The sequence below is a fragment of the Megalobrama amblycephala genome, linkage group LG8, assembly GCF_018812025.1.
Source record: "Megalobrama amblycephala isolate DHTTF-2021 linkage group LG8, ASM1881202v1, whole genome shotgun sequence".
NCBI lineage: Eukaryota > Metazoa > Chordata > Actinopteri > Cypriniformes > Xenocyprididae > Megalobrama > Megalobrama amblycephala.
The window spans coordinates 13,915,934-13,930,657 of record NC_063051.1 but is presented as its reverse complement, the minus strand read 5'-3'; the positions used below and the strand labels follow the sequence as shown (position 1 = coordinate 13,930,657).

General features: G+C 37.2%; 1 protein-coding gene across 1 annotated transcript in view; it reads left to right on the top strand.

Moving 5' to 3' along the window:
• The first annotated feature begins 10,975 nt into the window (after window positions 1-10,975).
• The window catches only part of grm2a (glutamate receptor, metabotropic 2a), a 34,315-nt gene continuing 30,566 nt past the window's right edge, over window positions 10,976-14,724 (top strand). The window contains exon 1 of the mRNA XM_048200939.1: window positions 10,976-11,182. Coding sequence (XP_048056896.1) covers window positions 10,976-11,182 — 207 coding nt within the window. The remainder of the gene's footprint in view (window positions 11,183-14,724) is intronic.

Sequence of the window (14,724 nt, the reverse complement as noted above, 5' to 3'; positions counted from 1 at the left end):
TGGACTTCCTGCATTAACAATCAACCATTTCACTGCTGCATCTTACTGTATGAAATTAGATAATCACTATTCTCATCGCTTAAGCCAAAGCTTAAAATGAAGGCCTGTGGAACGTTGCATAAACTGCTTAGACTAGTTTTACAAGTTAGTCATCTAGTTTTTTCTTCAAGATTGGTCATAACTTTAAAGGGTTAGTCCACCAAAAAATGAAAATTCTGTCATTTATTACTCACCCTCATGCCGTTCCACACCTGTAAAACCTTCAGTAATCTTCGGAACACAAATTAAGATATTTTAGTTGAAATCCGATGGCTCCGTGAGGCCTTCATAGGGAGCAATGACATTTCCTCTCTCAAGATCCATAAAGGTACTAAAAACATATTTAAATCGGTTCATGTGAGTACAGTGGTTCAATATTAATATTATAAAGCGACGAGGATATTTTTGGTGCGCCAAAAAAAAACTAAATAATGACTTATTTAGTGATGGCCGATTTCAAAACGGGAAGCATCGGAGCACAATGAATCAGTGTATCAGAAATGAATAAATGTGGAAACAAATAAATAAATGTGGAAATAAATAAAAATCGAAATGAATAAATGTATAAATAAATAAAAGAAAAAAATAAATAAACATAAATAAGGAATTAAATGTATAAATAATTATTTGGGTTTTTTTGTTGTTTTTTTGCTTTTCTAATTATATTTACTATAATTACATTTTACTTTTTATTTATAATAGGCTGCTAATACTAATTCTATTATACTTATTTTTAATTATTTTTTTATTAATTATTTAAAAAGTACTTCTGGCATACATTTAAATTGACGCCATGGTGTTTCTTATTATTTGTCTTGTCTGATTTAGATCAATGTCCTAAACTGATACGTTTAAAGGTGAAGTATGTTGTTTGTGTGACACTAGCGGCACATTGCGGATTACAAAAATACAGCATATTTTGCAAACGCATCTTTCGCATGTCTCGCCACAGTCAACTCAAACATCGCAAAAACTACAGGTGCTCGTAAAGGCACGTCTCAACAGGTTATTATAGGCTATTCTCAATAAGGTCCAACATATTAGAAATACTTTTCGCTGTGTTGCTATTTGTCATGAACATGCCACTGAGTACACTGTCTATAGAGAATGCGAGTGTCTTGCATATTAGATATAAACCCATTCATCATAACTGCATCGGCCACATTTTTTACACGACGCACCACCCAGCATACCCAATTAAAAAAAAGTCTCCCCTTGCCACTGATATATACCAGTGGTATGCATAATTAAAATATATCACATAATTAAACATAGAAATACACAATTTCATAATTACAATTATAAAACTGTATCAGTTGTTTTAATTGCAAATCATTAATGCAAAACTAAGGTTTCAATCAGGTCGATTAGAGAATGAGATTTACAGAAATAGAGATTTAAAATCTCTAGCTTTTGTAATCATCATCTGTGCATTTGATGTACAGGCTAAATCACACTCAATAAAGCAGGTCTGACTAGGATTTGTGTCGCTGATTCACAGTAATGCCTGTGTTTTAGTTTAATTGTTTAGATGCATTTTTATTGACATTAATCATATGTTGGAAACTATGGGGCCCTCCTAGTTTGCAACAATTCTAAGGACTGGACATAAACATTTTGTCCAAAGAGACCAGTTGCATTGCTGAATAGGTCTCATTTAGATGTTGTATGTGGGATTTGAATAATCTAAAATTGACCCTCTACAGCACAGCGTTGCCCTCAGGCAACAGAAAGTTTTCGTAAGCCCTATGTTTAATACATTTTTCTTTAAATGATTACAACCAATTAGAAAGGTTGAGAGTCCAGTAAGGTGTGGGAGTCACTATCAAGCACCATTTAAAGGTGGGACACCTGTTCTGACACATGGTCACAGGAGCACATGGTGTGGCAAGGATATTTGCTTTATTAATCTTATTTAAAATGACATGAACTGTACATAAAAAAAAAAAAAGGTGTGTGTGTGAAGGTGTAGAGGTGTTGCCCTGAGGGCAACATGCAAAATAATAATAAAAAAAATGTATGCGATAAGGGGTACTTTTCGAGGATGTTTTGGACAATACCTCACATTGGCCATAATGTGTTATAAGATGCAGGGTTCCTGGGTATGCAGAAACACCCAAAGTGATGTGCAAAAATTGTAACATACAGTTCTATTTCACAGCAGAGAAGAACTGCTTTTTGAAGTTTCATACAGAGTGAAATCTTATTACATGAAGTACATTATATGGCGTGACACACTACATGATACAAACCTATGCATGTTTCAAATTCAATATATCAGTGTCTTTAAAGTGTTTTTCCATTTTTACTTAATGATTTCTTAACATTTAAAAAAAAATAAAAAATCAATACAATGTTCCCATATGAACCAAAAAAAAAATGTGGATTTTTTTTTTTTTTCATGTGCCATCACCATGTGTGCAGTAGAGGGTTAAATGAATTGATGTGTGACTATACACCATGCACATGTTCTATGCACATTACAGTGTTTACATACAGGAAGTTCAAGACTGTAACACTTCAAAATAGTATGACACAATTGAAAAGAAATTTGTATATGTATGAAGGTGAATGATGTATGCTTGATTTGCTGTGAATGATGTGAATTTTAGCCTGGATAGTCCTATGAACTATGTCATGTAGAGATGTTGTAAGGTTGTAGTAGTGAGGGTGTGTTCTGTATGTTTGTGTATAGGAGATGGGTGGTGTCTATCCTACCATAATCTGTGTTATAATTTAGCTCCAGTGCTACTGGGCCATGTAGCTATGAGTGCTATGAGGTGTAAATGGCCTCTTGAAGTACCTCCACCCCATCTCCTACTGTACATGTCAAGTTGTGTGTGTCCTGGCTTGATGCAGATGGGACTAGAGGCATCAGTCTGAAAGGCAAACAGACACAGAGAGAAAAGCAGTTTAATCTTGAACCTTTACACTTAGCCAGACAGTTGTTACAGATGGCTTTAACCTGATTTTATTAACCTGATTTTAAGAGAAAATTTGTTTTAGTTTACAGAGACATGGATCATTATTAATGACCATGTTTCTGCAAAGAAAAAGGCCAGATAAACTGCGTGTTCATGGTCAGATCTACTGCTGGTGTTTAAGCATCATCAGAAAATCTTGCACCTTAAGCTGCTGTGGCAGTTGTGGTTACACAGTCTGCTATGTTGTGAGCATTAGGACACCCAGGTCTGCTTGGAAAATCTCTTTAAATGATGTTGTTTACACTAGCCAGATCTGTGATCACAGCATCAGATCACCATTTGTGGTGCTATGCTGTTTGTTTAGCAATTGGTATTTATGGTGTCATTCAAACACTTGACCATTTGGATCTCTGTGGTCTTTACAACAAAGTTGAAAACTCAAGATCGAAAACTTTACAACAAAGTTACTTTTTCAAATAAGTAATGCAAGTTACTTTTTCACATTTATTGACTGACAGCTCTCCTGTCCCCGTTTTGAGAGAAATAAAGTGCAGAGATGTTTGTGTATACTCTGTGAACATGATCGTTATTGTAGTTCTAGACTAAATGTAAACATGCATCTACTCATCTCACTTGCACAAAAACATTCAGTATTCCTCAAAATTAATAAAAACAGTGAACTGCAATCTCAGAAGTTTACGTAAACCTGTAATAATTAACTAGTAAATTACACAAATATGCTTTATGTATTTAATCTCACTTTATTAACCAATGTCTTTGCTGCTGATCTTCAATTATCTAATTCTACCATACTAATAAGCAAAAATTACTTAATACTAGATTTAGAAATAAGTGTTGAACTTCATTCTCCTGCATCCTATTCTTCTTTAATCCAGAATGGCAGCAGAGTTGAAAGGTTTGTTTGAGCTGCGCCCTCTACTGTACATGCATAAATATGCATTTCCTTCATCCTGATGCTAGGTGTGCAGCCTTTACATTTGCCAAAAATAGAACTTTTTTGTTGTTATTAAAAAACAAACAAGCAAGCCAAGCCCAGGTGAGAAAAAGTAACACAAAGTAACATAAAAAGTAACTAAGTGACACAATTAGTTACTTTTTTAGGGTGTAACACAATATTGTAATGCATTACTTTTAAAAGTAACTTTCCCCAACACTGACTTCCCTGATCAGATCCCATGTGAGCTGACACTCCCAGAGAGGAGTTTGCTAACATTTGCGCCAAATCAAATTTAAATTATGATTTTAACTTGAATGGATTTAGCCAATTCAAGATGTGACAATCAGGTTGATCATTTTAGTTGGTAAATACTGGGCATTATCATTTTTCTCATTGAAGATTTTTGCACAGATAGAAGATAGAGAATTTCTTTGCCATTAGTTTGATTTTTTTCCTTATGTTTTTTTTTTTCTCTTTTTTCTTAACAGTTTAATTTAAATCAATGCAATTGTGAACCACATTGTAGCCTTATGGCAATTCTTTGCTGCTGTACATAGTGTAACTGCAGCTATACAGAAGATAGCAAAGTGTTCCACTTAGGAGACAAACAGATTCAACATAGACACACATGCAACTTGAAACTGATATACAATTTCAGTACTACAGTTATTCCAACTTACACAAGACACATGGTCTAGAATGCATAGCATCTACAACCTTAAACCTAAGTGTGTCACGCAACACTTACAGTAAAGCAGTCATATGTTTTGAAGAATGAACATTTGTGTAATTGTGTGAAAGCTTTTGAGACACTGAAAAACATACTAGAGTGCAGTGATTGCAACATCTGAAAAAAGACCAAAGTAAAAGCTAGGTTGTATAAGACTGAGCCTTAAACAGTGCTGTTTACACCATACATTGTAACATTAGTTATGAACCATTTTAGCACTTCTTGAACAATTTCAAAGTATAGTGATTTGATTTGATGTAGTAATGCATCTTATTCTTTGGTTAAATTTCTCTCATGAAGCAAGGACAAGCTGTGCATGTCCTCTGAATGGGTGAAACCCTCAGGCTTGGCTACAAGACTCTCGGTAACATCATAATTAGGGCCCAAGCATGATCAATTCTTCTTCTTCTCCGAAATGAATCGCATTTTTTGAGGGCCTAAACGTGCTCGAAAACTCATGAAACTGATATGGGTTTCAGAATTAGGTGTGGCAAAATGGCTCGATAGCACCACCTACAATATTTCAATTAAGCGCCCTTTGTGCTACGTTTCATGTACAAGTATGAAATTCGGTAGACACATTTAACAGCCCAACACCTACAATACCTCCCCTGGTGCAAAATCTGAAAACCCAACAGAAAGTGAGATATTTAGAATTTTGCATTTTTTGCAATTTCCAGACATTGTACTTTAACAAACTCCTCCTGGAGATTTAATCAGATCAGCATCATATTTGGTCAGTCTAATCTAAAGGCCTTTGCAACATTAAAGCTGCAGTCCGCAATTTTTCCTCTTTGTCGCCATCTCTTGTTTGAAACCTGCAATTGCAGTCTTATGTAGAACAGTTATCTGTAGGTGCGTTGTGCCTCGGCACAGCTCGTCAGCACAGATGAATCTAATGCTTGCTGTCAGTCACCGCACCGGTATGGATACTGTATTTCAGAATCACAGATTCTACGTCTTGAAAGTATGACCAATATAAGAATTTTCACTTGAAAATATCATCTGAACAAGTAAGTAACATTTCTGCCACTTTTGTTCTGACCAACTGAGGAAAAAGGCATTAGGCCTATAATAAATTGCATTACCAATGATGATTAAATCTAATGATCGCTTAGCTCGGATCATGCCAAACCCTGCAAATTATTATTACTGTTATACTTTGTTCTCAAATTGTTAATGTTAACAACATCAGCATTACTATGACTATGTGTATATTAGCGTTACCTGTAGATTTCAATTTCTGTAGCCACTCAACAGTCCAAAGTCTTTTGCTTTTTGACTATGGGTGAATCTCAGTTGTCACTGATGATTGTCATTTGGACCTTTCTGGATTACAATCCACCATCAAAATGATAAGTTTAATTATTTCAGCTGCTGTGAGAAAAGGCTATAAATGATCCGCTACCAGCAGCGTCCTCATGTGATAAAACCAATTAGCCTGGACTCCTTCCTTTCTGTTTATGGACGTGACATAGTGACGCACAGAGGAACTGCTGCATGCTCAAATTTCCTGCGGAAATCCACCATGTCACTCTTATTATAAAACATTATTACAAGCTTACCATTGTGAATCGAGCTTAGATAAAGAGATAGTTTTGAACACTGGCTGGTTATGTACTTGCTCAAAAAATGATTTTGGATAATTTTTAACCAAAAAAAGTTTAAATTGCGGAGCTTTAAATTGCGAAGATCTTGAGTTTTCGCTGGAGGACGTGTCCATGGCGGCCTGACAAAATTCGATGTTTCACCATGAAAAAAAAGTTGTTGTAACTCAGGCATACAATGTTGATCTGCTCCAAACTTCACATATTTGAGAACAGCCTGAACACATCTACATGACAATATTCAGTTATAGTAATAGAGCCACCCACTGGCAACAGGAAGTGACGTGTTTAACACTGTGATGCACTACTAGCAACATACTAAAATATGCAATTGAGTGCTAAACATGCTACAAACATTCTAAAACATGCTAGCAACACCTAGCTGAGTGCTAAAGCATGCTATTATCATCATGAAACAGGAAGTTGTTGTAACTCAAGCATACAATGCCTCAAACTTCACGTTTGATAAGGCCCTTAATTGGCAAATACAAGTGACTGACATAGTCCTTATTTACATACTTAAATGCATATTGCCCACCATGCTCTATTTTCCTAAAGCTACCGGGTGTCTGTGGCACGGGTGCGAGGGCCCTTTCATCGCTGCTTGCAGCTTTAATTATCATTATGTACATCAGTTAAATTTTAGTGTGTTTTCCTGATTGCAGTCTCTAGGACTGAAAGAGAATTTTACCCACATCATTAGAGCCCGAGCACCGATGGTGTGAGAAACCTATTGCTCGGTCAATTATTCTTCTTCTCTGGAATGAATTGCATTTTTTTTGAGGGCCTAAACAAATTTGATTAAAAAAAGTACTTTCTTTCCTGAAAATCATGTTTTTGGTCATAAAATCTATAGTGTTGCTCACAGTCACATGCCACTTCTCCTGTGAGCTCAAAAAAATGATGGGAGTGTGTGATATTGATGACATCACCCTAGCTCTTTTCTGATAAACTGACACCGTGTTACAACACTCCATGGTCTCCCTTATATTTTCCCAGTATAGCCTAATTAAAAACAAACAAACAAATAAAAAAAACCCACTTGCAATAGTTTTAGATTTCTTGCCTTGAAACACGGACGCTCAAACAAAATCAGTCATTTAAGTAGCATTTATAAATGTACACTAGAAAAAAATCTTGAGACAAAACAATGCCACTGACATATTTGCTGACATAGTTTCTTTCAGTTAAGACAGCTCAAACATGCATTTTAGTCTGGGACGAGCTTAAGCCTTTCTGTGAAACTGGGGGTATTAGTACACTATCATTGCAAAAAGGTATGCAGTGTAGGCTTGTGTTCTCACTAAATTGCTCCCAGATGTAAGATTGTTGCCTAGCATAGTAATGAATAGGTACCCATTTTTTTCTAAAATACTTACAGGATAAATAATTTGTTAATTTTCCTGGTTGTTACCTCTTTATTCCCCAAACTTTACATATTATTCACTTATACCTACATGTACATGCTTTACCGAAAGATACTCTGCAAATTCGTTTTACTTATGCAGTACTTCGTGGGCTGTAATCTAAAGTGTTACCGCTTCTATTAGCAGACAATGACTACGTTTACATGGACAGCAGTAATCTAATTACTGACCTTATTCTGATTAAGACAATATTATGATTAAGGTGTTTACATGAGTTGCCTTTAAAATATTCCTTTCATGTTCCTGTTTTACATGTTATATAACATAGATCGATTAAGGGCAAACGTCATTACGTCCCCACGGCACGCCGTCCGACGTTCTCTACAGAATTTCACGTATCACCACACAGTTTGTGCCATATACAGTTTTGGGTTTTTCATTTTGAATCTTACAAAAGCTTCAAGTGCAGTTAATTATTTGACATGCAATATATGTGCAAATAGATACAGCAGGGGCTGGCGCAAAATGCGGCATCGGCATCTCGCAGCGGCACTTCCGGCGGCATCTCCAGCGGCCAGTGACTTCTTCGGCAGCTCTCCCTACAGCGGCATCTTCAGCGGCCGCGGCATCGGCATCTCATAGCGGCACTTCCGGCGGCATCTCCAGCGGCCAGTGACTTCTTCGGCAGCTCTCCCTACAGCGGCATCGGCATCGGCATCTCATAGCGGCACTTCCGGCGGCATCTCCAGCGGCCAGTGACTTCTTCGGCAGCTCTCCCTACAGCGGCATCTCCAGCGGCCGCGGCATTGGCATCTCATAGCGGCACTTCCGGCGGCATCTCCAGCGGCCAGTGACTTCTTAGGCAGCTGTCGCTAGAGCGGCATCTCCAGCGGCCGCGGCATCGGCATCTAGAGCAGCCAGGGACTTTATTCGGCAGCACCTGCCGCTGGCCATTATAATTCAATGTTGTTTTTTGTTTTATTTTAAAAACTACATTTAATCAAAATAACATAATATACCAGAAGACTATCATTTGTAAGCATTTATCACAAATTTTGTTAATAACGTTCTGATGCTCCACTACATAAGAGAAAGTAAATCACATGCTTTGATAAAATAAAATTGCAATGTTATCCATTGCTTTGAAATGCACATGAATATAAACTGATATTTATACAGAAATTAATTTCTGATAGACTATGCTGCACAAAGCTGAAATTGCGGCATCTCGTAGCGGCATTTCAGGTGGCATCTCCAGCAGCCACGGATATTCTTCTAATTTTAAAAAGCTACATTGCAACAAAATAGCATTATATATCACAGGACTGTCATTTATCATTAATTTTTGTTAATATGTAGGCCTTTTCTGACGCTGCAGTTGCTATCAGAGCACGCTAAAATTACTGCGTGTGTACATGAGTCATTCTACGAAACGGGTGCTATTTGGGTCCGCAACATTTGATCAGATGCATAAGGCACAAAAAATGTCCCAAAGTCTGTTTCCAAAGCTTAAAGTTATTAATTCAAGTGTTCTTTTTAACATGATATATGATCAAATGTTTTTTTTTTTTTGAAGATTAGCATACTATTTTTAATCATTTTTCATTATTACATAGCCAATTTCACATGTCCGTGTTAACCAACATGACACTTGCATCTAAAGTATCACCAAATAAGTTATATATTTTTTTTCAAACATATACTATTTTCAGGATTATATTTGTGTCCCTGTTTACACGAAATATATTTATTCACAATAAACCTTATTTTTTTGGTAAATATTTTATGATTTGTGCACGTCCCTCAGTTTGACTTACCACCCTGTCACACTAACTTGTTTTATCTATAAATAATGCTCTGTTCCTTTAAATGACATCACAAAGCCTAAGTGACATCATTTGAGCCTTATAGCCACCAAGAACAAAAGAAGGCAACTATGCACATTTTTTTTACATTGTTTATTTGTTGCTTTTTCATGTTAGGCAGGGCCCGTCAAGCTTAAACTTACCACCCCGGTGGTGGTAAATTTCATCCCAAAATGTCCCCTGATAAAAATCATATTCTGGGGGGGTAAAACTTTTTTTTTTGGCAGGTTTCCTTTGGTAAAATTTACATTCCAAGAGCTAAATATCATGTTATTTGGGCTCGCTTCAACCCGCGGACATGAAAAACAACCCACGGCAACAGTGTAAAAGTAGCCTAGCCCAATTTCGCAGGAAAAATGCAGACTTGGCAACAATGTTTGGTTCATTAATTCACTCATTCACTCACTCACTCACACACTTTTTACTCAATTTGAAGGTCTCCCCTCCCCCAGTTTTTAAAGTTTAAAACCAGCAGATCATATAGAGAAACACTTCGTCCATACCACCCCGTCACATCAGTTACCACCCCGTTACAGGGTCATTTTGTTAAAGGTTTATGGAAAGAAAATGAAATATTACATAAATTAACGTTGAATGATGTTCTTGTTGTGTGGACTGATCAGATAAATGTAACTTTATTTGTATTTTTTAAGTACAAACAATGAGGCCATTTAAAGGTCAAAAGGTCAATTTCAAGATTAAAAATCTAAAAATAAGAAATATATATGAAATTACAGACTTTCTACTGATGGTTTCCAAAAAAAGGGACATTTTTCTATTATTAGGAAAACATTAGATTTTAAAAATCTGTTTCTTGTTTTACTATTCCAATGGACAAAGCTGAAATTGCGGCATCTGCAGCCACGGACTTTCTCTGGCAGCTGTCGCTGTTTGTGGCACCTGCCGCTAATTCGGTGTAATATTTTCACTTTAAAACTATGTTTGAAGAAATTAATATTAAGCTGCTATATACACAGGACTGTCATTACATTATATAGCTACCATAAGTCATATGCACACGCAGTAATTTCAGCGTGCTCTGATAGCAACTGCAGCGTCAGAAAAGGCCTACATAACAAAATTAATGATAAATGCTTACAAATGACAGTCCTGTGATATATAATGCTATTGTGTTGCAATGTAGCCTTTTAAAATTAGAAGAATATCCGTGGCTGCTGGAGATGCCACCTGAAATGCTGCTACGAGATGCCGCAATTTCAGCTTTGTGCAGCATAGTCTATCAGAAATAAATTTCTGTATTAACAAAATATCAGTTTATATTCATGTGCATTTCAAAGCAATGGATAACACTGCAGTTTTATTTTATCAAAACATGTGATTTACTTTCTCTTATGTAGTGGAGCATCAGAACGTTATTAACAAAATTTGTGATAAATGCTTACAAATGATAGTCTTCTGGTATATTATGTTATTTTGATTAAATTTAGTTTTTAAAATAAAACAAAAAAACAACATTGAATTATAATGGCCAGCGGCAGGTGCTGCCGAATAAAGTCCCTGGCTGCTCTAGATGCCGATGCCGCGGCCGCTGGAGATGCCGCTCTAGCGACAGATGCCGAAGAAGTCACTGGCCGCTGGAGATGCCGCCGGAAGTGCCGCTATGAGATGCCAATGCCGCGGCCGCTGGAGATGCCGCTCAAGCGACAGCTGCCGAAGAAGTCCCTGGCCGCTGCGAGATGCCGATGCCGCATTTTGCGCCAGCCCTCTCTCAATAGATACGGAGCCCTGCACATGACATGCAAGAAAAAATAAATAAATTGTGCGCACGATTTACTAATTAAATTCCCTCGATTTATAAATGATATGCGCATGATTTATAAATTGAGGGAACAAATTAGTAAACCGTTCGCATGATTTAGCCTAGGCTACTATTTATTTTCCCTCTCATGTGAGGGGCTCTGTAAATACAACGTTGGATACAAATTCTCCAGCAACAGGCCTCCTGTACTTTAATTCGGCAACTTTCATTCATGCCACCACGACAAACTCAGAGGTTCTGGATGAGAGATGAGGTGAGAGGAATTTGATTTGTGGCTTCTTGCTTGAAAACGGTATGTGTCCTGTAGCAAAGTGCGGCGAAAACTGCCACATGACGTTAATAGTGTGATTAAGGTGTGTACATGTCTACAATGCACTCCAATAATGCGACTAAAATAGGAATACTCCACCTTTCTTAATTCGATTTGTGTTTACTTCGAGTATGACTTTAGTCGGATTAAGGTAATAAAACATTGCTGTTTACATGGTCCTTTCTTAATCAGAGTATTGTCTTAAAGGTGCCCTCGAATCAAAAATTGAATTTTCCTTAGCATAGTTGAATAACAAGAGTTCAGTACATGGAAAAGACATGCACTGAGTTTCAAACCCCATTGTTTCCTCCTTCTTATATAAACCTCATTTGTTTAAAATACATCCGGAGAACAGGCGAATCTCAACATAACACCGACTGTTACGTAACAGTCGGGGACTCCGCCCCCAATATTTGCATATGCTCATGATCCAGGCCAGGCGGAACCGCCCAGCGGAATCATCGGAAGTTCTGCAAGCAGAGTGAAGAAACAAGCCAAGCGAGGATAACAGCGAAAATGGCAGATCATGGAAATAAATGTTATGTTCCAGGCTGTGAAGGGGATGTGAAAACTTTTCATAGTCTTCCTCCAGAAAAAAACTGTCAAAAGGCATGGCTGATGTTTATCTATAACCGGATACCGGAACAATTTAACTCAAAGTTGTTAGTTTGCTCTGCCCATTTCACCACGGACAGCTTTTCTAACCTGGGACAATATCAAGCAGGCTTCGCTCAGCGTTTGACACTGAAGAAAGGGGTAATTCCAACTATATTCCGCAAGCAGTAAGTAGTGCTTTTATCCACATCTTGGCTGTAGAAACTATTTCTGATTAAATGTAAAGTTTCTTAGTGAGCTAACAACATTAACGACCATGTACCCAGTGTTGTCTAGATCTAATGCAAGATGCTAGTACAGTAACAAATAGCAAAGTTTACGTAACTACTATTAACGGTGAGGTTAAAATTTATTACTGTCTTTGTTATATAAATCTATAACATAACCGTAGATACATATGCCAATTCTCTTTTGTCGGATATAATTATAATTTGACCTATATTTAACCAACAACACATTACACCGAAGCTAACTATGTTAGTTTATTTGCTTACAGATAGCTACAGATACTCGATCCTTCTAGCTAACTTTCTACACCGTTCAAACTGAAACGATAGTCATTTGACAAGACATTTAGTCACTTTTTTTTCAAATATTTTTATTTTTGAGAACTTGTATGACTTGTATGCGTACACCTGTGGAAAAAGATATTTATAGACGATGTAAGTTTTTGTTACTAATAGCTAAATCGTAATCACACTACGGCAGCTGAGTAGTAAACATGACACTGCTTTTTTGGAATGTCTTCTATGCTTTACTTTGGTTGGCTAAATAAATCAAATTTAAAATCATATCGGTAATGTCAATATATTAGAAACAAATTTTCGTTCGTTGTTTAGAGTTGTTATTGCAAAGTGAAGAAGCTATCATTGTAAAACCATACAGCGACACATTATTACAATTATTTTTTTTTACAATGCTAAAAACAAAGTTGCAAATACTGACGTTATGAGTTATAGTGTAAAGTTAACGCTATATGCTAGTTCCATTGACGTAACAGTTACGTTTTGCAGGTGCATACTGAAAATAAAGACTAACTTACCACTCAGAAACGTCTATGGCCAATCGCAACAAAATTGGTTGTTCCTCTACATCTGCATCTTCGTCAGAAACAGGCTCAAACATATAAGGTTGAATACCAAAACTCTCCATCGTTCACGCCGTACAGTACAGATTTGTTCGCTATCAGTGTGAGCTACTGGAAGGAGCCGAACAGTGAAACAGCCAATCAGAGCGGAGCACCATATTACTATTCATGAGCCTTCCAAATAAGGCAAAAACAGACCTTTTCATTCTAGGGGCTATTTGTGGGGTTATAAATGGAGCTGTAAAACCATATCTGGACAATTTTCGGCCATAAAAAAGCCACATACCCTCTATGTAGATATCAGGGAACAATTTAAAATGTTTTTTCAAATCACTCAAGGGCACCTTTAATCGTGTTAATATCGGATTACTACTGTCCATGTAAACGTAGTCAATGAAAGGGAAAGTAAGCCCTGATTTTCATACTGAGGCCAGCACTGCCACCTTCTGACTAAACTAAACCAAAAGTGAAATATAGCTGCGAGCAGCGATGGCGGGCCCAAGCCCGGTGGCACCGCCACCCCGGTGGCTTCAGGGCAACTGTGCACAGCGGGCAATAGGCACTTAAAACGGTTAAACATCAAAGGACTATGTCAAATTCACTCCACATTTACTGCACTACAAGGTGCCGCTATAGAGCCCCTCCTCCCTGCCCATTTTCAAAGGATTACATGTGCCAAGTTTTAACATTATTCTGATGAATTTTGAAGCAAATCAGGTAAAAATAAGAGGGTGATCTCAAAGTATGCTGAAAGTGACACATTTTCTGCTTCCAGTTGGTGGCGCTATGACTTTGAATCACAATAGTCACATCCATGTGATCAGCCTTGAACACCGAAGACTAAGCCGAAGTTTCATCAAAATCAATTAATGTATGCAGAAGTTATAACACTTTGTTTCCCTTTTCTTGCCATAAATTCGTTGCCTCGCCACGGCCAAACCGTTTGAGATATCCAAAATCCGTTTGCAATTAAACAACTTCAATGTGTTAGCAACAAGTTAAAAAAAGCTTGGTGTAAATTGGATAAACCCTGTAGGAGTAGTAGTATAAAATTCATAGCCTGTTTTTTCAAAAAATTAACATTCAAACCAAAATAGCTGACTTCCTGTTGGTCGGAGCTAATGAATGTAAATTAGAAATTGTCCGGCTTGATGAGAACAATATGTGTACCAAGTTTGGTGACTGTAGGAAAAACAAACCCCCCACTTTTGTCAAAAGGTGGCGCTACTGAGCCCCTCCACCACGCCCATTTCTATGGCTTTGTCCATGTCTACTGGTTGACAATATTGATGTGTGTGTCGAGTTTCATGCAATTTGAAGCATGTTAAGAGCCTCAAAAACACTCAAGAATATTATTACAGTTTGACCTGTTGCCATGGCAACAATATTTCAAATATCAAAAATCCTGTCATAGGTCTACATCTGCTGTGTATTGACATTAC